General features: G+C 35.2%; 1 protein-coding gene across 1 annotated transcript in view; it reads left to right on the top strand.

The window, feature by feature from the left end:
• Window positions 1–15,571, top strand: part of LOC129221627 (angiotensin-converting enzyme-like) — a 48,475-nt gene extending 32,904 nt beyond the window's left edge. The window contains exons 11-14 of the mRNA XM_054856151.1: window positions 561–705; window positions 1,368–1,466; window positions 12,774–12,896; window positions 15,326–15,571. Coding sequence (XP_054712126.1) covers window positions 561–705; window positions 1,368–1,466; window positions 12,774–12,896; window positions 15,326–15,509 — 551 coding nt within the window. The 3' untranslated portion in view covers window positions 15,510–15,571. The remainder of the gene's footprint in view (window positions 1–560; window positions 706–1,367; window positions 1,467–12,773; window positions 12,897–15,325) is intronic.
• Window positions 15,572–21,430: the final 5,859 nt, after the last annotated feature.

Raw genomic sequence — 21,430 nt, 5'->3', positions numbered from 1 at the left:
AATTTTACCCAGAATGCATTACGCGAAACATTTTACTAGCCGCTAAGGATGCTGGGTAAAAACCGCTTTCTGTGGCACAATGGGAAACCTCTTTTGACATGGAAACGGGGAATTTTTCAATCGGTTTTTGTGGATCCAGAGCGGGGATTTACTGGGTAGAAAAGTGTGTTGTGAACGCGGCTTATGTGTGAAAAGCGGCAGTCGTGGCCTGATCAGTATGCCGTCGAACTAGTTCCGAATGGTCCCGGGTTCGCTGCCAGCTGGTTGACGAGCCTCCGTTCTCGCTAATGTTGACTAGAGCACGTTAAATGTATTCGAGGTCAGAAAGTCTTCTAAGTTCCCATTCAAAATCAATACCACTGGGGGGGGGGTGCTGGACCAGGTGTAGCTTAGCTTCTGGTCTAGATCAAAAAACAGGGCTCTCTTCAGGGCCCCATTCAACCAGTTAAACTACTTGTAGTTGTTGGTACGGGGGAACCTCAGGTCTGTAGTGTGCGTGTGTAGTGTAGTGAATGCCTCCGAGCTCAAAAAAGTGTGAAAAAGCTCTTTTCCTGTTCCAGAGGCTGACATCAACCACCAGATGAAGACGGCACTCAGCAAGATTGCGTTCCTCCCCTTCGGCTATCTGATCGACTCCTGGCGGTGGAAAGTCTTCAGCGGGGAAATCCCGGTCGAACGACTCAACTCCGGATGGTGGGAACACAGGCGAGTAGACTTGCAGCACAAGATCCCGACTGAAACCCACAACGTTTGTGTCTCAAGCGTAACTGATTTTATACATAATTATCCCGAGAGAATTTACAGGCATACGTTTCTGCCCGTCAAAATAAGACCGGAAGCAAAGGTTTTTGCGCACCTCCAACAAGGTACTCATGTACTACCAATGGTACGTGTACCACAGGTTGGGAAACGCTACGCTAGTTAAAGAGAAAAGAGCGAAGAATTCAACATTGGCACAGGCAGGAAATCTTAAACAGACAATCTTTTTCGACACAAAAATTGCACTTTAGTGCTAGAGAGTCGTTGAAATTTTTCTTTATTTGAGCCACAATATTAAACTGTGGAGATAACGAACTATCAAAAGGTAAATGTTTTTTTTTTTTTTAATGTATAAAAATAGCGGAAATTTATGCAGGATGCGCAAAATGGGTAAGACCGATTTTGATGTTTGTACAATGGACATTCTTAATGTACGTTAAAAATATGCTATCATATATCATTCCGTTTAATATTACGATGATTCGAAAATGTATTTATTTACTTGCATGTGAAAAAAATTATTTTTGAGGAAAAATTTCAATCGTGTTTGACGAGATAGATTTATTAGATAATTATTCATATAAAATAATTCTTTTATTTAATTACAGGTTAAAATACCAAGGATTGTGTCCCCCGGTGAAGAGGACTGACGAAGATCTGGATGCGGCGGCAAAATACCACGTGGCTTCAGATGTGCCATACATTAGGTAATTGAAGGTCATCTTTTATATTAGGAGATCCCATGATGCTGAATGTGGATTTACTGGAGAGTCGTGGGGACCAACTGGATTCTGTAGTTTAGGTTGTAAGGAGCAAATATTGTATAATGTTCTACTTCAGTGGTGGGGAAAGTGTCTACTGATATTTATAAGTGTAAAAAAAAAGTTTTATGGATATACTTGTGCGTGTCAGATATTGGTAGTTTTGAGCTCCAACATGTAGCCATTCGGCAGCATAGAAAAAAAATCTCTATTGCGTCAGATATTCAGAGGGGAGGTTAGGTGACCCTTAAAAATGCTTCCATTCAAATGACTGAAGTCTTGCCTTTTTTTTTTTTTTTTTTTGTTAAGAACTAGAAACTGGCGACAGATAACCGTTTTAAATCTTTAAGCTTCCTTTCCTTATAGGCCAAAAATTGAATCGTTACCGGTCGCGTGTATAATAGGGTGTATCGAAAAAAATGTTTTTTTTTTTTTCATAATTCAATTTGTCAAGCTGATAAAAAGTTGCCCGTACCGACCCACATCTCACATAAAAAACTAATTATCCGAATCAAAAAATATTTAGGTATCCCGCACGAGGCTTAAATTTGTAATTTTCTTCAAAAAAAAAAAAATTTTTTTTTTTTTTTTTTGAATAATAAAAAAAGAATGATAAAAAAAATTTTTCAGTTGAAAATTGTGAGTATTAAAGCCGAGCATTATCCCTGTCAAAAAAAAAAAAAAAAGATTTTTCTGTCATGGCGGCATTTAAGTTCCCGCATAGTATCAAAAAGAAGGATTTTTTGAAAGTTCAAGTTGGAATTTTCAATTAAAATGTATTAGCTTTATTCTTTTTTTTTCTTTTTTTTTTGAAATGTTGGTTTAAAAATTTCTTTTCTAATAAATAATTTTTGATGCATTTCTTTATGTTTATAGATAAAAATTATTCGAATTTATTTTCTGATTATATCGTAAGATTAGTTTTGTGAAGTTAAAAAAAAATAATGGTTATAAATTAATCTTGCAAACATCGTTTTCATTTTATTACATAAAGTATGTTATTAAGTATAAAAAACTAAGTAGAATATTATGTGTATTATCGTATTATATCAGCTTTTTCCATTCTACTGTTTTTCAACATCTCTGAAAGGATTCATGAGTTTTGCTGGAGGCTTGTTCAGTACATCATTTGTAGAGTACTGCAATACTGCAAAGTCACATAATAATAAGCAACTATCGTTTGTTATACAAAAGTGTGCCCTTCGCTTCTTATGGGATGGGAAGGGATTTTTTTTTCCAAACAATAATGTGATTGGTGAAAACTCGGGCTACGGCTCCACAGCAGTTAATTTTACAGGATTAAAATGATTGTGTGGACATTTAGCAAAAGATCTCCAAAGACCTCATGACCATCAAAAAATTTTCTAATATTTTTCTTCTCTTATGGGTGTCATGCTTGGCTTTTGCTCAAAAACTGCAAATTTCAGACAAATACGATGTCTTTGATTTGTGTACTTCTGAATCCAATTTAACTACATTAACGTTGGTCATTGTATCAGTTTATTTGATTCATTACAGCAGGGAGTGAATGCTGATTGATTTCACCAAGTCACAGTCTCAGTAAAAGTTTTTATCTTAAAACTTTAAACTTTTTTAATTATTAAACTTCGCTAATCTTACCTCTCACTTAAAAGAGACATTCAAAAACTTAATCCGCTTAATGTACTGCGGTGTTTTATCAAAATTTCTATCGCCTCTATGCCGAATATTGCAAATTTTCTGCTAATTTATCCAACATAATTTTCAAGGTACCACCCACGTTTATAATATCAGCTTCATAGTGACAAAAACATCGGTAGGCACTTTCTACAGGTTAGAGAGCATAAATAATGATAGGTTTTTCATTGCTTTCTTCTTTGGAGCAAAATATTGTACACTTTTAGTAAGGGTCATTCCATACAGATTCAACGGATCAGTTCGCTCGACCATTTTTAATTTTTTTGAAACTCATATCTCAAAAAGATGCATATGAATGATGTTTAAAACCACTTTTATTTTTTCTCTAACCTTAACCCTTGATTTTTTTAGGGGTCATCAAAAGTGATTTTCGCAGTCAAAAATGGGACTTTTAGACCTTTGCATTTTGGCCAAAATATATTTGAATTACATTTATGGCAGTTAATTTTACGCTTTGATGTTAAAGTGCATAAGATGATAGTCTCACATGCTGAGTTACGTGGGTGTAACCTAATAATTAAAATAATGACAACAGGTTAAAGTTCAATGTCAAATGTAAAATTTTTGCTCATTTCAAAGGGTCATAACTCGCTTAGGGAACGGAAACGCAAAATGAAATATGGCAAAAACTAATCACTGGAATCACACTAATGAGAAAATATAGCTGTAATTGTGTTTGTTTACCCTTTACAAATTACAGCCCCTCAAAGATCAGAAAATTGAGAAAAATGGCATTTTTAGACCCCTGTAAACCAAAAGGGGATGGAATTAAAAATGAAATTTCTTCGCCAATTGAATATTCCATTCAAGTACTATACATTTTATATATATATTGTTTTGTGTATTTGGTTTGTAAAAAAGATACAGGTCTTTGAAATTGAGCAATTTTGCTAGTTAATTTACGCACTAAAACATAAATAAAAAGTGTGAGAACTTCATTGCACTTTCTTAAATGGCCTATATAATATATTATACTGAAAAAACATATTCTAAGTATTAAAAAAAACTATTTTAATTTGATAACTTAGAAATATTTGGACATAAATGAGTAGTTCATACATGATTGACAGCTTAAGTAGTTAATTTATAGACTATCTACACACACAAATTTTCAATACATACAAACATACGCTCTGTACATTAACTTATGTAACTTGCCTAAACATGTGCAAAAGCATTATCTACATAGTTGAAAGGAAAAAAAAGATGAGTTTTTTTATTTCTTGCTTCAGTGTAGTTTTAAGAAAATGAACTCACACAGTAGTACTATAGTTCTGGTGGTGATACAGCATGTGGCGTACTGAAATACTTTACTCAAATACACAACAAAAATAGAAAGAACTTAATTTATGTAATCACGAAACGGATGTCAACTTGAGAGCTGAATGGCATTTCTATGCAATATCACACGGTAGTGGACATTGTAACAGAATCAGAAGAACCGTAAAAAGAATTGATACTACTAAGACTAGCTTACAAAGAACTACTAGAAGTCACATTTTAATTCCTACAGAAATGTATACCTTCTGCATTTTTGCTACTAACCATTGCATGTATCCTTGTGAGCATTCAGTATACTAAACTAGCTGAAAAAACGCTGCAAGAAAGGTTTGACTCTGCAAATAAAATTCCCAATACAACATTTAATCACTGCTTTATGCCACCGTATTTAAATATTATCACTGTAAAATTATTGTCCCCTAGCAATAGGTATGAAGAATAGTGTGTTACTAAAAAGACTATCAAAGGAAAATGCCCATTACTATCAAAAAAGTTATTACATAGCTTGTGTTGATCACTAAATTTAGAACCCCTGTCATTGTCTTGCTCCTAGTACATTTTCGAAGTATCAAATTATGAATGTGCCTCGGTAAAGCATTTTAAAACGCTATATACTTGAGTCATCATTACAACTATAGGACTACTAGGTGAGTTCATTTTTTCAAAACTACACTCAAATAAGAAATAAAAAACGCACTTTTTAAAATTTAAATTTTGTACATATAATGTTTTTGCATATGTTTAAGGCAATTTAGATATGTTAATGTACAGAGCATATAATTGTGTGTATTGAAAATTTGTATGTGTAGATAGTCTATAAATTAACTACTTAAGCTGTCAATCACGTATGAACTACTCATTCACGTCCAAATATTTCTAAGTTATCAAATTAAAATAGTTTTTTTTTACACTTAAAATATGTTTTTTCAGTATAATATATTATATAGGCCATTTAAGAAAGTGCAATGACGTTTTCACACTTTTTATTTCTGTTTTAGTGCGTAAATTAACTAGCAAAATTGCTCAATTTCAAAGACCTGTATCTTTTTTACAAACTAAATACACAAAACAATATATATAATGTATAGTAGAATAGAATATTCAATTGGCCAAGAAATTTCATTTTTAATTCCATCCCCTTTTGGTTAACAGGGGTCTAAAAATGTCATTTTTCTCAATTTTCTTATCTTTGAGGGGCTGTAATTTGTAAAGGGTAAACAAACACACAATTACAGCTATATTTTCTCATTAGTGTGACTCCAGTGATTAGTTTTTGCCATATTTCATTTTGTGTTTTCGTCCCCTAAGCGAGTTATGACCCTTTGAAATGAGCAAAAATTTTACATTTGACCTTGAACTTTAACCTGTTGCCATTATTTTAATTATTAAGTTACACCCACGTAACTCAGCATGTGAGACTATCATCTTATGCACTTTAACATCAAAGCGTAAAATTAACTGCCATAAACGTAATTCAAATAGATTTTGGCCAAAATGAAAAGGTCTAAAAGTCCCATTTTTGACTGCAAAAATCACTTTTGATGACCCCTAAAAAATCAAGGGTTAAGGTTAGAGAAAAAATAAAAGTGGTTTTAAACATCATTCATATGCATCATTTTGGGATATGAGTTTCAAAAAAATTAAAAATGGTTGAGCGAACTCATCCGTTGAATCTGTATGGAATGACCCGTAAGTTAAAGGTTTTGAGTGTTTTCCTTAAGATTACTGAAGCATTCCAACATTGTATTCTGGCAACTCTAGGAGGTTTCGCAATCTATACTGCACTTTCTCAGTATTTCCTAAAGCGCAAATTTCTGGGTGAATTTCAATGACGGTTTTCGAAAACGTTTATGATTTCTATCATTTTTCTCAGTTGTAGAAAGTATCAAACTGAAACTTCGAATGAGAATATAAATTCATTTTCATCGTTCACCATATGAGACACCAAGCTTTTCTTGCTAGTCTTGCAGAAATACGAGGAAGGTGACTCAACAGGCTCGTGTCCAGATTTTATAAAGGGAGGGGTTTTAATCTTACCTGGGGAGGGGGGGGGGATTCAATCCCTCACAACTTTAGTTTTACGACAAATGGCGCGTTTACCTGCAAGGACTACTGTAACCTTAAAATTTCAATGACTTCTATTTTTCAACAATTTTTTAGCTATTTATAATTCAGTTTTTGATTCACTGCGTGCTGACATCACACAGTAGACCATTTAGACCACCCTATTTACCAGTACTGCCTTTCCCCTGCTGCCAGATACTGGGAAAGTGGCTAGTATCAAGAGCAGATTATTTGAAAAAGACGTCAAAATCGTAATTTTAGGCAATATTTGGTAGTGTTGAGGAAAGAGGTTAGGGGTGCCCTCTTGAAAGTTTTTCAACATTAAGGTCCCTTTTGTCTTTGGGGGTGTCAATAGATTGTTCTGGAAAGTTTTCCAAATTGAAGTTTTTAAAATGCAATTTCAAGCTATCTTTGGAGACACTGGGTGAGAAGAAGGTGTTTTGGGATTGATCTCTGAAAAATTTCGAAGTTGCAATCAATTTCAGGCTATTTTTGATAGTCTAAAATTTGCATTATTTTAGGCGACAAATAAAATTACTCCCATGGTGGCTAAACCTTACGGTTAATAATGCTGAGATTTGGATACGAAAGAAAAGGAAAATTTATTTTGATTTTGAAAAACGTTATTTCTATCAAATTTAAGTGTCAAATTTGAAAGGTGTGAAATGAAAATATGCAAGTATCATGGAACCTCTGAGAGAGCTCCGCGGAGCCCGTTGATTCCGCGGAACACAATTTAAGAAACACTGACCTAGTGTATAAGAGCTCAAATTGCATTTAAAATCTGTTTTCAAAGGTTATAATTCGAATTCTACATACCTTGGAAGTTCCAAACACATTCCATTGAAATGATGAAAATTTCAATCTTTCGGTTGCTACTAATACTTTAATTACCGAGTATGTTCTCACAACCAAAATAGCGTAAAAAACGCTAGTTTTGTGACTTCTAATTAATATCTTCTGTTATTAAATTTATAAGCACGAGACAACAAAAGACTCTCGATTTTATCTTCTTCCGAACAAAAAGAAAGAATGATCAAAATCTGTTCTTCCGTTTTCGACCTACGGTGGCATAGACAGACACAGATCACGCCTAACTTATAAACACTTCCTTTTTGCATTGGGGTTAAAAATCATGAGCATGTTCTTAAAATTTAATTTTCATCTTATTTCCCTCTCATATGTGGTTGAATGACATTTCGAAATCTGACACTACCAATTGTTTAACTTCATGAATATAAGTGATGTTTTTTTCATGAAATCATATAAAACTAGCTGCGTCGCCGGGCTTTTTCACGGTCTACCTCGAAAATAAAATTTATGTCAAGTGACGCGTGTTCAACAACCAGGCTTGAACAAAAAAAAAGCAGTAAAATTTTGTGGCAGATTAAAGAAAAATAACCAGAGAGGAAACATTTTAAATCCCCAGATTACAGAAAAAGCCTCAAAACAAAAGCCGGAATTTTATTTCTTCATATTAGAGAAAAAAATGGTAACAGATTTTTCATCTCAATGATTTTCTTCACGCTACAAATTTTAGTAAAAGGAAGTTAGGTTGTATGTTTAGTTACGGAAAGTTGAGTTGAAGCGCTGAATAATTATTTAAATGGAGAAAACCCTTCGAAAAATGGGGATTTTATATCGAAATCTAAGGATCATAATTAATAGTTTTTAATTGGTATATCCGCCAATTGTTATCGGAGGATTATGTTAAATAGCCAAACAAAAAGACGGGAAAATTACGAATCTATTGATACCTGGTTCGATAGTAAGTTCACTGGCGTTCTGGAGATGTACTTATTATACTAAGCACGTAAACAATTTGGATTTTTTTTCTTTTAGGCTTTCTGTAAAGTAGAATGATTTTTTTAATAATTTTTTTGATGATTTAATGAGTTTTTGGTCTCTTAAATTCACTCGCAATTGAATTTTTACGGTCTGAGCTCAAGTCTCACATGAAAATAGTTTTAGAATCATTTGCCAGGTTTTCTAGAAATTTGAAAAATGAAATCGATCAATGAAAGAGTAGAGAGTCGTTTCTTAGGACATACATCCGGATGTTAACCTGACACCGAGACACATTTTCGAGTGCCCCATGTTTTAAAATTATGAATGGTGTCGCTTGAAAATTTTCCCTGTTCTCTTCAGTCAAAAGGCACCGACTGCGCGATCGTCCGGACTTTTGATGCGATCAAAAACTCCATGGCCACGAAAACAACAGTACACATCAAGTTGATGGGGGGGGGGGGCAGAATTAGAAAGCCTCGAACGCCTGGGGCATTTGAAATATTTCAAAATACGCGATACCAAATTACAAACACCAATACCATTCCGAAATACAAATACCTTGAAATTCATTTGTTCACTTTATTAATAAAACTAGTAGTACCCGCATGGCGATACCCGCGCTAAAACTTTAAACGAAGTCTGTTGAATAAAAAAATATAAACGCCAATTAAAATTTAAAATATTTTGCCAAATGAACAAAAATACATCAAAATTACATGAACAGTAGCTTTCAAATTAATATAGTTCCGCAACCCCATTGTTTATCCCCCAATTCGCCAATTGACTTTCAAATTAAAAAGAAAATCAATCAAGGTGTCTAAGGACCTTTAACCTTCAAAATGTTCGCCTTTCTGGAAAAAATACATGTTATGCATAATTTGATTCTGAACAATTTGATACCTTATTTATTGCCATACGCAAAAAACTTTTCAAGTTGTCGTAAAAATGCGTAACCTTTCCCCATAGAGATTTATGTTAACAGCAGCTGTTTCTCACACACACACAGGTGGCGGTTTCTCGTTTTGCGTGCGTGATATTTCAGAAAGTTTTTAATATATTTCCGTAAAACTTTTACTGCATGTTTTTCTGGTTGATTTTTATGATCTGAACCTAAATTTACTTTTTTATTTATTTATTTATTTATTTATTTGTTTGAAATTTTATAAGTTAATACCAAAATTTTCCAAAATTTTGGGCGAAAATATTTTTTTTAAGTATTAACTTTTATTTTTAGCTAAAATTTAGGTTCAGATTATAAAAATAATCCAGAAAAACATGCATGAAAAGTGTTACGGAAGTATATTAGAAACTTTCTGAGATATCACGTACGCAAAACAAGAAACCGGCACTTGAGAAAAAGAGGCTTAAACTGCTGTTGTTAACCTAAATCTATGGGAAAAGTTTACGCATTTTTAAGATAACATGAAAAATGTTTTGCGTATGGTAATAAATAAGGTATCAAACTATTAAGAATTAAATTATGCATAACATATATTTTTTTTTCCCGAAAGTTGAAAATTTTGAAGGTTAAAGGTCCTTAGACCCCTTAACGTACACACAACGAATTTAACCTGAAGTAAAAAAAAAAAAAAACATCCGTAAACAATAATGACAACAGCGCAATAACCAAATCAAGAATACCCCGTTTGCACTATTCGAACACATCCGTAAGACGAAGATGACGTCACTGCAAAGAAAGAAATCATTGTTTAGCAGTTTTAGGGCTGTATGTGCTATGGGGTCTTCGGGCCATCGGGTACAAACAAAAAAAGAAACGCTGACACCTTTATACATTTAGATTATTTTTATAATTATTATTTCGTTTTTGTTTTTTGCAACGACGTAAAAGCTTATCCCACCCACCAATAACAAAGTAAGTATGGTCAACGCCACCGTCACCAACTGCCTATCGCATTTGCCTCAAAAAGTGAACTTCCGTTCGGAAGACAGAGCTACCTATCAGCAATCCAACGATATTGTTGCTGTGGTGGAATGATCCAAACAATCAACGTCTCCTCTCCTTAATAGTAAATGCCTATGGCATTTGCTTCAAAAAAAGTGAACTAGCCATACATGGTAAAACTTCTGGATACAGTGCTACACAGTGACATCCAACGAAGCGGTAACGAACGAGGACGTGGCTTTGGCGATGGATCTGAATAATTCAAATTGAAATGTTCATCAGTTAATTTCTAAATTTAAATTTAGAAATGAACCTGTAAAATACTTGATAAAAAAATGTAAAAACTTTGGTTAAAATTGGTGAGACATAATGTATAAAATCTTAAATAAAATTTTAAACTTGAATATTTCATTTGTTTACCATTTAACTTCATATTAATATCATTGCGTTGTGAAGGTGACTACAAAATGATTAATAAATGTGTAACAAGCCATTTATTTTAAATATAAAAAAAACAATAAGATACCATAAATTGATAATTATCAATCTTCATTTAAAAACACAATTTAACGAAGGATAAATTCTTAAAATTCGAGATTAAATATCATTTCATAGAATACCAATCAATTACCATCAGTGAATATATATTGACCGATAAACAGTTCTACCAATGTAGATATGGATTTAAAACATTAGTAAACACATATTTGACCGATAAGCAGTTCCACCAACGTAGATGATGAATTTAAACCTCAGTAAGCACATATCGACCGATAAGCAGTTCCGCCAATGTGGAGATGAATTTAGATATCAGTGAGCACATATTGACCGATAAGCAGTTCCACCAATGTAGAGATGAATTTATATAAAAAAAATACGAAAGGATGCGACGATCCCAACGTAAGACATGCTGGTAGAACCAACGTATTTCTCAGGGATTGTTAATTCTCAATTTGGTCTGCAAGTCTTCACAGGCTCATCCAATATATTTTGCTGTGGCAGTCAGTTCCAAGGGAAGACATTTCGTCGTTTCTCTGGGACGGTGAGATTACTAATTAGTCTGAGATTATTTACCGACTCATTCAATACGTTTTGGTGGCGGTCAGTTCAAAAGGAGGACATTTCGTCGTTTCTCGTTGATGGCGTTTTATGAAAAAAAATTGACAGATGATTTCTAGGTTAAAATATATGATGATCACACTATACACTTTGTTTCGAATCTTTTACGATTTTACGATGATAAAAGATACAATTTTTTTTTACGTTTTCTTCTATAGGGCAAAAATAGCCCGCCAACAAACTCGCCTCCACACATCATCGCCGCTTGAAGAGCACACACTACTAGAGCAAGATAAATCACGAAAACAAGATTGCAAAATGGCAAAGGACGCTATCACTTTTGACGAATCATAAGCCTGGGATTTAAACTTGACGTTTACCACGCCTTTGCATTTGACGTCATTATGTAACAGGCTCGGAAAAACTTTCGTTGAATATAAGTAATGCCAGCTGGTGCTGCCCTCTTGCGTGTGATCATGTTGTTAAAGTGAATAAAAAAATACAATTCAACAATGAACTTTAACATTAGCACATATTGACCGATAAGCAGTTCCACCAATGTAGAGATGAATTTATATAAAAAAAATACGAAAGGATGCGACGATCCCAACGTAAGACATGCTGGTAGAACCAACGTATTTCTCAGGGATTGTTAATTCTCAATTTGGTCTGCAAGTCTTCACAGGCTCATCCAATATATTTTGCTGTGGCAGTCAGTTCCAAGGGAAGACATTTCGTCGTTTCTCTGGGACGGTGAGATTACTAATTAGTCTGAGATTATTTACCGACTCATTCAATACGTTTTGGTGGCGGTCAGTTCAAAAGGAGGACATTTCGTCGTTTCTCGTTGATGGCGTTTTATAAAAAAAAATTGACAGATGATTTCTAGGTTAAAATATATGATGATCACACTATACACTTTGTTTCGAATCTTTTACGATTTTACGATGATAAAAGATACAATTTTTTTTTACGTTTTCTTCTATAGGGCAAAAATAGCCCGCCAACAAACTCGCCTCCACACATCATCGCCGCTTGAAGAGCACACACTACTAGAGCAAGATAAATCACGAAAACAAGATTGCAAAATGGCAAAGGACGCTATCACTTTTGACGAATCATAAGCCTGGGATTTAAACTTGACGTTTACCACGCCTTTGCATTTGACGTCATTATGTAACAGGCTCGGAAAAACTTTCGTTGAATATAAGTAATGCCAGCTGGTGCTGCCCTCTTGCGTGTGATCATGTTGTTAAAGTGAATAAAAAAATACAATTCAACAATGAACTTTAACAGAACCAATTGTTGATTTCTCCGCTATTTATTTATAATGCTTCCGAGAGATTGATGGCATTGATTTCCTAACAGTGTTAAGTTCGTTTTTGCTCTATGTTGAAAGTGATAAGTATTTGCCATTACGAAGGCGTTGGAATGATAAAAGCTAATAATAAAGTAAATTCTATGAAGTGTTCCCGTTTCAGGTATTTCGTGAGCTACGTGATCCAGTTCCAGTTCCATAAAGCGCTGTGCAAGGCAGCCGAACACCAGGGACCCCTGCACAAGTGCGACATCTACCAGAACAAAGCGGCGGGACAGCTGCTGCGGTACGTATAATTTTATTGAGAAAAGAACCATTCGTTTAAAATCCTACCCTCATCAACTTTCTTTATAAGTTATACAGATTGGTCATAAAATTACTTGAGGTGCTCATAGTTCTCTAGCAAGGGAGGATTCAGGGGAGGGTTAAAGGGTCAGCTGTCCCCCGTGTGATGAAAAACAATCCTCATCTGTTGCACAAGGGGCGTGGTAGCCCGATCGGTAGAGTGTCGGATTCGGGGCCGGAGGGTCCTGAGTTCGAACGTCGATGGTCGAAGACCCACCGTCGTCATTAAAGGGGACTGGGCGACGTTAAATATGCTCGTGGTCTCAATGTCCTCCAAGTGAAACGATACCTCTGGGGGTGCTAGCACCAGGTAGCTATTAGCTCCTGGTCTAGTTCTAAATTCTCATTAACTGTTCGATCCGGTGATGGTGCTGCCATCTATCGGTATAAAAAAATAATGGAGGCAAGGCACGTAGTATGCAGTCCTCGACATAAATACAGTTGTAGTCAGTTGTGACTCGGAATCGAGTCAGTTAACCATAAGTAATTTTTTTTTAAAGAGTAAAACCCCCAGGACTGCCATCAAGAGCTTTAGGAGGACGGTAAATAAAAATCTTTAATTTCTTAAAATTATTATCATTACTTAGCTTCAATTTTAAGTTCCGAAAGATTATTATAGTTGAGTTATGTTAACGGCGTTTAACTTGATCCATCTCAAACCTCATCCCATGCGCGTGTTTTTTTCTCCGTTCATATTCTTTTTGTTGTAATTTCATATTATCTGAGCTACGGCACGCAAAAAACTACTGCCCGTAGCCTGATGGGATGCTAACAGCGTTGCAACCGCGTAGGCTGCGCTTTTGTCCATCTATTTCAAGTTTCACGCGTTTATTGGCCTTCGCTGCGGAGTTGAGCATCTAGCTATACTATATCTACGGCCTTTACTGACCGTTGCGAATATCATAGCAACCGTAGGCAGGCAGTATGTATGTAACTCAAGAGGTCGCGATGGTCTGATCAGTAGGGCATTGGACTAGTAACTGGAGGGTCCCAAGTTCGAAGCCAGCCAGTCAAAGATCCTCCGTGTTAATGTTGACTGCACTATGTTAATATGATCGTGGTCACAAAGTCCTCCCATTAAAACCCCCTGGGATTGTTTGGCTTCTGGCCTGGATCAAAAAATAATAATCACAGAGCTGTCTTGTCTTCAGTGCCACATCCAACAGGTTAAAACACGCATATTGGTAGAGATCCTACATAGGGAGGGAGGGATTGGACAACTTCAGAACGGCGGCCATCTTATGTCCAATGATGCTCACTTCCCGTAGCATCTTCTGCCCCAAATGTCACTGTACATTGAATCGAAAAAATTAGAAGCAAGTTATGATATTATGAAATAAAATGTGCAAATTGCAAATATCTGTTTGTTGTCTATCTTTATGAACGATTTTTTAAAGAAAATTTTTTTCTTTGTAAGCTATGACGATACAAAACGATTGACGCTGGGTTTGCCAGACTTGGAGCTCACTCCATTTAGTGAAAATACGAGAAAAAAAAATAAGACTGTACTTGAAAGATTTCATGTCCTATATTCCGTGGGAAAGCTAGAAATTCAAAAAGCACAGCATTTCGAGCTGACGACACTTGGACAAAACATGGCGTTTAGAGCGAAGCGCCGTTGCCCAATCTCTCCGTACATAGGATCTCTACATATTGGTAGGTACGGGGAACCCTAGAGTGTAATGTATGTAGTAGCGTAGCTAGGGTTGGGCAGAAGGGCAACCGGGCGTCATATTTTTAGAGGCGGCGATTCAGCACCTTTGATGTGGAAAAAATATCTAAATAAGGGAAACATACTTTAAATCTATTACTGGAAGCAAAGAAAAAAAACCCTTCGAATGTAAGGTTGTGTTGTGACTACAACTGCGCTTCTCAGCGTTCAAAGTTGAAATATTTCCGCCCCTGAACCTTTCTCATTGCCTTAACTTCCACTACGGACTTAAATTGTATTTTTAAAACGTAAATTTCTGAAAATATTCGAGAAAAGACCCTGACTTTCTAACGTCACCAAAAACTAAAACAGACTTCAGTTTTGATGAAGATTCGGGAGAGAACTCCATCCCCTAAACGTTACTCTTTAACTGCGATTTCTGATGTAAATTTAGAATATTTCTCTGAGATAGGCATTTAACATTCCCATCACCCCCCCCCCCCCCCTTTTTCTTGTAGGAAGAATACGGATTAAATAAGTTTCTCTTTTCTTCCTTAAATGAAGTTTTCAATTTGTTCAATAATTTTCGATGGTTTAATGTATTAGATGTGTCTCAATGAAAGGGTGGAAAATAGAGGAACCGCCCCATCGCCCCGGGTGGCAGAAACTGTAGCTACGCCACTACGCATGCATGTAACAGGTGTGTGTATTCCTTCCAGGCAAATGCTGAGACAGGGGAGCTCTGTGGAGTGGAAGGAGGCGATGCGGATAGTCACGGACTCCGACCGCATGGACGCGAATCCGCTCCTGGAATACTTCGAACCCCTGCTCCAGTGGCTCCAGAAACAAAACGAGGGAGAAGTGATCGGATGGGAGAGCGCCAACCCCATGGCCTGTCCCTGAAGAATGTGAATGAATGATGCAATAAAGTGCTGCGAAAAATCAGTCGTGGATTGTTTAACTTTCACCTAGAATATCTTTTCACCATAAAACCAACCTAGATTACGTGGCAACGGCAACTCTAAAATGTGCGAGATTTTGATCTCTCAACACAACTCTTAGGCCCGAACAAAAACTTTTATGAGGGCGAAAATTCTCAATCTGCCGAATAAAACTAATTTTACCGAAAAATAAATACGTTATTACACATACATAACATCTTATGAGAAGGAACATTAGTAAATTTTAAAAAAAAAGAAAAGGTGTTAAAATTATCAAGGCCAGTCTAACAAGACCAAATTTCCCCTATTATCTTATGGGATGTTGACTGATCTGGTGGTCCCGAATTTCAGTATATTTTCAGTGTGACATTTGAAAAATTTCCAGTACAGAATACCAGTACATATTGTACAAAAAAGATGAAAAAAATCACTTTCACATTAAAATAAAAGAACAAAATAAGGCATGTCAGATGTCATTTAGTGCATTAATATTAGGATCATTAAATAAAAATATAAGATCTTTCGTGCCATACATGACCGATCATACATTTAATTAATGAAATGCAATTACTTAAACCGAAAATGAACAAAATTCTGTTGCTTAAAAATGTATGTGATTCCTGAAGCAAAAAAATGTTGACCTTTTAAATTGAATTAACAGAAAATTTAACTTACCTTTAAAAATACAATTTGAAAAGTTTTGGCTTAAAAACATTTTATTCCTAACATGTCCAACCCTTCTTAAAATGTATTCAAAAATTTCGATTTATCGAAGATGATCCGGTATTGATCACTTCAGATAACCAAGATTCTACTATAAAAGATAAATTGTTTGTAAAATTTGCATTAAAACCTATCATTCCTAATAACAAATTCATGACTGAAGAAATCAACATATCACTTGGTCTGTTCCAACAGGAGGCCACCTTCAATCTGGTACCCCCCCCACCCCCTAGAGCTTGCGTGCACCTCCCCTAAATATCCCACAGACCCCCCCCCGTCTCCCCCGATATATCAAAAACCTCTCCCCAAAAATGAGAAAAATACCCCTCAAAACACCCCCTAAAAAACTTCAATGGCACAGTCTGCGGCATGCCCCCCCCCCCCAAGTGAGCACCCCTCACACATGTGATGAAGAAATAGCCATAACAGTTGATTCTATCATTGTAATTATTGAACAATGAGGTAGTATTGTTGTTTAGACTCTATAAACAATAATTCAAACAATACTCAAACGTAACAAATATACTATGTGTCCAAAAAAAAAGGCGCGGTTTAATTTCAAACGTCCCAACTTTGGAAGAAGTTGATTCGATGAGTATTATAGATATTTGCATAAATCTTTGTTCGATGCAAGCATAAAATGCGGGCGTTGCCCTAGAAGACTGTTTAGCTCGAAGTAAGCATGGCTGGAATCGGTAGTTGTGTACGAGGAAGTGATGTAACAGAGTTCAAAAAAGGGGCAAATTGTTGGCCTGTACCAAAGTGGGACAAAATGCAAAGACATAGTTGAAATTACTGGTATGGGATTGCGAACTGTTCGACGCATTATTAAAAGGTGGAAAGATGGCGGAGAAGTTACCTGTTCGCGACATCTTTGTGGTCGTAAATCCATTCTGGATGAACCTGACCGGCGTTCTCTGAAGCGATTAGTAAAAAAAAAAATTGCAAGAAATCGACCATCTAACTCAAAGTACTCTTCAATGAGGGAATTAAAACGATTCAATTCAAGCGCACAATGCGACGAGAACTTCAAAAACCGGGACTAAGAAGTTGTGTTGCAATAAGGAATTCACTTGCAAGAGTCATTAATCGAAGAAAAAGACTGCAATTTGTAAAAAATCATAAAAATTGAGCTGTTAAAGATTGGAGAAAGGTCATGTGATCCAATAAGTCAAGATTTACGCTCTTTCAAAATGACGGACGCGTCAGGGTTCGAAGAGAGCCACACGAAGCAATGGACCCTACATGTCTCGTTCCCACTCTGCACTTTTTCGGAGGCAGTGTAATGATTTGGGGTTGTTTCTGTTCATCTGAACTAGGCTCGGCTGCATTGTGCTGTGCACCAACCAAATGAAGTCTGCACAGTACTTTAGCATCTTGGATGATAATGTTGTGCCATCTATGGACTTTTATTTTCCTGACGGTAGTGGTGTATTCCAAGACGATAACGCCAGAGTACAGCAAGCTACAATTGTTAAATCTTGGTTCGATGAGCACGATGCATCATTTCAACACATGATTTGGCCACCCCAAAGTCCAGACCTCAATCCAATCGAGAGTCTGTGAGACGTACTCGAAAAGGATTTAAGATCACACACCACACTTACTTCATCTATCGAACGTTTAGGAGACTTCTTGATGGAATTGTGGGCGAAAATAAAAACGGATACTCTAAAAAAGCTCACTGAAGCAATGCCACGGCGGCGTATGAAAGCTGTAATATGCGCAAAAGGTGGTCCAACCAAATATTAAGGCATGCGACTTTTTTTTGGACACGTAGTGTATGTAGAGTCCGTAATATGTTCATAAACGTTCAGTTCTTTAGTAAATAATTCCGTAAAAAATATTTTTTACCTTTTTAAAAATTATTTTGGTGCTTAAATGTACTATAGATAAACTGAGACATTGTAGAAAACCTTCATTAGGTAAAAATAGTTATTACTTTCATAGAAAATTTGAAGATAGTTTAAGCAAAAATTTCCATGTCTTTTGAGTGTAGAGTCCGTAACATGCTATATATCTTCCTATATCTTTAGAAATTCAACACAAATGTAAACTTTTTTCAATGCTATGACATAAGTACAAATAGGACTAATCATTTACAAAAAGTTTAACTTTACTACTTGCACTAATCATTAGTAGGAGGCTAAAACATCCTTATGAAGTGTAGAGTCCGTAACAGCCAAATACTGTGAAATGCCCCATTTAAAAAGTTTTTTAGAGTAAAATTGCGTTTTTTCAGGAAAAAACACCATTATAGACGAGCTTAAACGACCAAACTTCATCTAAATACAAAATTTCCTGCTTACTATTTTTTTATCAATTCAAATTGATCAGAAATAAAAATAAACGTTATACGCTTTAAATGATATTCTCGTACTGTTTGACCATCAATTACATGGAAAGATTAATATCCGGTTCATAGGCGGAAATGGACGTATCTATTAGTTTATAAGGATGTTGGTTTGTTTCAAATGTGCACTTCTGCCTCTCTATTATTTAGCCTTAGTTTCGTAAAAATGAAAATTTGCTCACAGCAACATTTTTTAAATCTAAAGTATATTCGATCTATATTCTCACGGCAAAAATTTATTGATTTATTTATTCACAACACAGTTTTGAGCTTATCATTTTGCTTTTACGTTCCTGAACGAAATGAAAACATTTTATTTTATTTTTGTTGTTTCCATGGTAACTATTTTTGTTTCCCTTTATTTTATTTTTGAGAATGCAATAAATGAATAAGGCACTAGTGACATTATAAAACGCGAGCATCCTAATCCCGTCGTTATTTTCCCTTCTCCCTGCTAGATTATTTACATGGAATCGTCTTTACTTCGCAGATTGCCAAATTACATACAATCCGTGGTCGAACTGTATGAATAATAGCCGATGATCAAGTAGTCCGCGTGTTTCAACAATGAATCTCGCGCAACAGCATGATAATAATTTGGTAATATGTTTTGGTAATGTTTAACATGCAGGGAAAGGCTTTATTGTGACAAGGCTGAACTCGATCTGGTAACTTAATTGTTTTACTGGTAAGACTGTGTCATTTCAGGGGAATGAAGAAACGAAAACGATTAAAGCTATCTACTGGAGTTTAGGGTTAATTCACTGGTGTTATGGTTTAAATTTCAACTATCAAAATATCACCAAACAGGCTTGCTTCGTTCAAATGTAAAAGAGTAGAAGCACTTTTCACCCGTCATACCTTGACGGGCGACTTTCTAGTTAATAAGTGTACTGGTGGATATCGGCCATAAAATCTTTATTACCGCTTCCAAATCACTATTTCTTTCTTTAGGGTTGAATCATCTTACCTATTCTAGAAAATCACCGATCATGATATGATGGGTGTAAATTTCTTGGTCATTTCCATTCCATTTGTAGAAACAAGAAACCCAACTAGTTAGGTCCTATCACAATTCGTGATTGCGATAAACTTAATTTGAATTCATGACGTCGAAATTCAAATGAAGGATGGATTTTTTTTAACATTTTTCTTATCAAAAACTGACCAACTTCATTCGATTATCCGGGGAAATTACTCGATTAAACGAGGATCTTCAATATTACGTCTATGAGGAGATATTAGATCCTAAAAGTTTTGTTCTTATTATCGGGGTATATGTCTGTCTGTTACCCGATTAAGTGGGGCTGACAGTACTTAAAATAAGCAACACGAAGATACTATAGTTCTTTGGTGTATGTGATTTGAAATCTCCTAAATTAACTCCACATCTTAATGTAACTGTAAAAAGGGTTTACTATTCGTTAAATACCACAAGAAATAAAACTGTTTCCTGAGTATAAAAATATCTTGAAGACATTCCCGAAGATTTATTGTATTCAGCTAAGTACATATCAGATTTATCCGATGGTTAAAAAAAAAAAAAAATATTCTCCTTACTTCTTCTTATGCCATTAAATTCGTTATATAATCACAAAATGAATTTTATGGATAATGGCAATAAATTGTAGATTACGTACATTGATGTATCGTATTTAACATTTTTATTTCTGGAAATGTTAAATCACACTGAAGACCGCAAATCCTTTTTCACTTATTAAAACCATTTTAAAAGCTATCATTTTCGAATAGATCATGGATTAACATTACTTTTCGCTTTATGGCAAACTAATAAATTTTAAAGAATTCGGTAACTCAAAATGAAATTTAAAAAATAATGTTTCTTCCTATAACACTAGCGGGTTCCGCCCCCCGCTCGTTGCCGCTCCCTGAAGATTTCTTTGCAAATATTTCAATCGCCTATTAGGAATTAGGAAGAATCAAACACAAAATGCGCGTTACGATTAGAACAAAATGAAAATTTCCCTCCCTTTCCGCACAAAATAGAGTTTACGTAAAGAGCTCATAAAATTAGAACAATATTAAAATCCCGTTCCTACCTGAAGACAAAAATAACTTGATGGAAAGGCGTATTTCTAAGTTATTTTTAAAAAAAAGTTTTGAAAAGCATCCCTTCCCCTGGTTCCAAACTAACTTTGACTAACTTGCAGAGCGAAAGGTGCTAAGGGGTTCCTGAACTTTGCAAAAAGCGGTTTTCCGCGTTTGAAAAATAGTTTTTAAATTTATGGTCTCTAGTAACATTTTGTGCTTCAGTAAGTTTAATTGAAAGGGCTTTTGCTAAAATACAAGCCCTAAGAACTACTTTCTAATTAATTAAAAATTTGGAACGAGTTTAATTTAATGCGAAAAAAAAACCTCTTTCGAATGACATGGAATGTTACAGAGTGTACAAAGCCTTTTATCCCTTTAATAGGCGATTTATGAAATTTTAGCTTAAAAAGCCAAATCAGAAAAAAACTATTGCAAAATTTTAAAAAACGCTTTGAGGTGCAAAACCCAGGGGGCTCAAACTAATTTTGTACCAAATTTCAAGGCTGTCGGTCAGAGGCGTAACTTGGCCACGTGAAGTAGGGAGGCAAAATTCTTTTTCAAGGGAAATTTATTTGATTCACATTCTGCCATCCAACAAAAATAATGAAAAAATTTAATTTTCATAAATAAGTGAATAAATTTAAGCAATCATAATAACTTTTAACGCAATGTATGTTATTCAATTTAAACACAACAGAGAACTACAGAGAGTAATGCGCACATACATTCGGAGAAGTTTCACTCTTTCCCAAAAA

This window comes from Uloborus diversus, chromosome 4 (genome assembly GCF_026930045.1).
Source record: "Uloborus diversus isolate 005 chromosome 4, Udiv.v.3.1, whole genome shotgun sequence".
Classification (NCBI taxonomy): domain Eukaryota; kingdom Metazoa; phylum Arthropoda; class Arachnida; order Araneae; family Uloboridae; genus Uloborus; species Uloborus diversus.
This window is presented reverse-complemented; position numbering and strand designations above follow the sequence as displayed.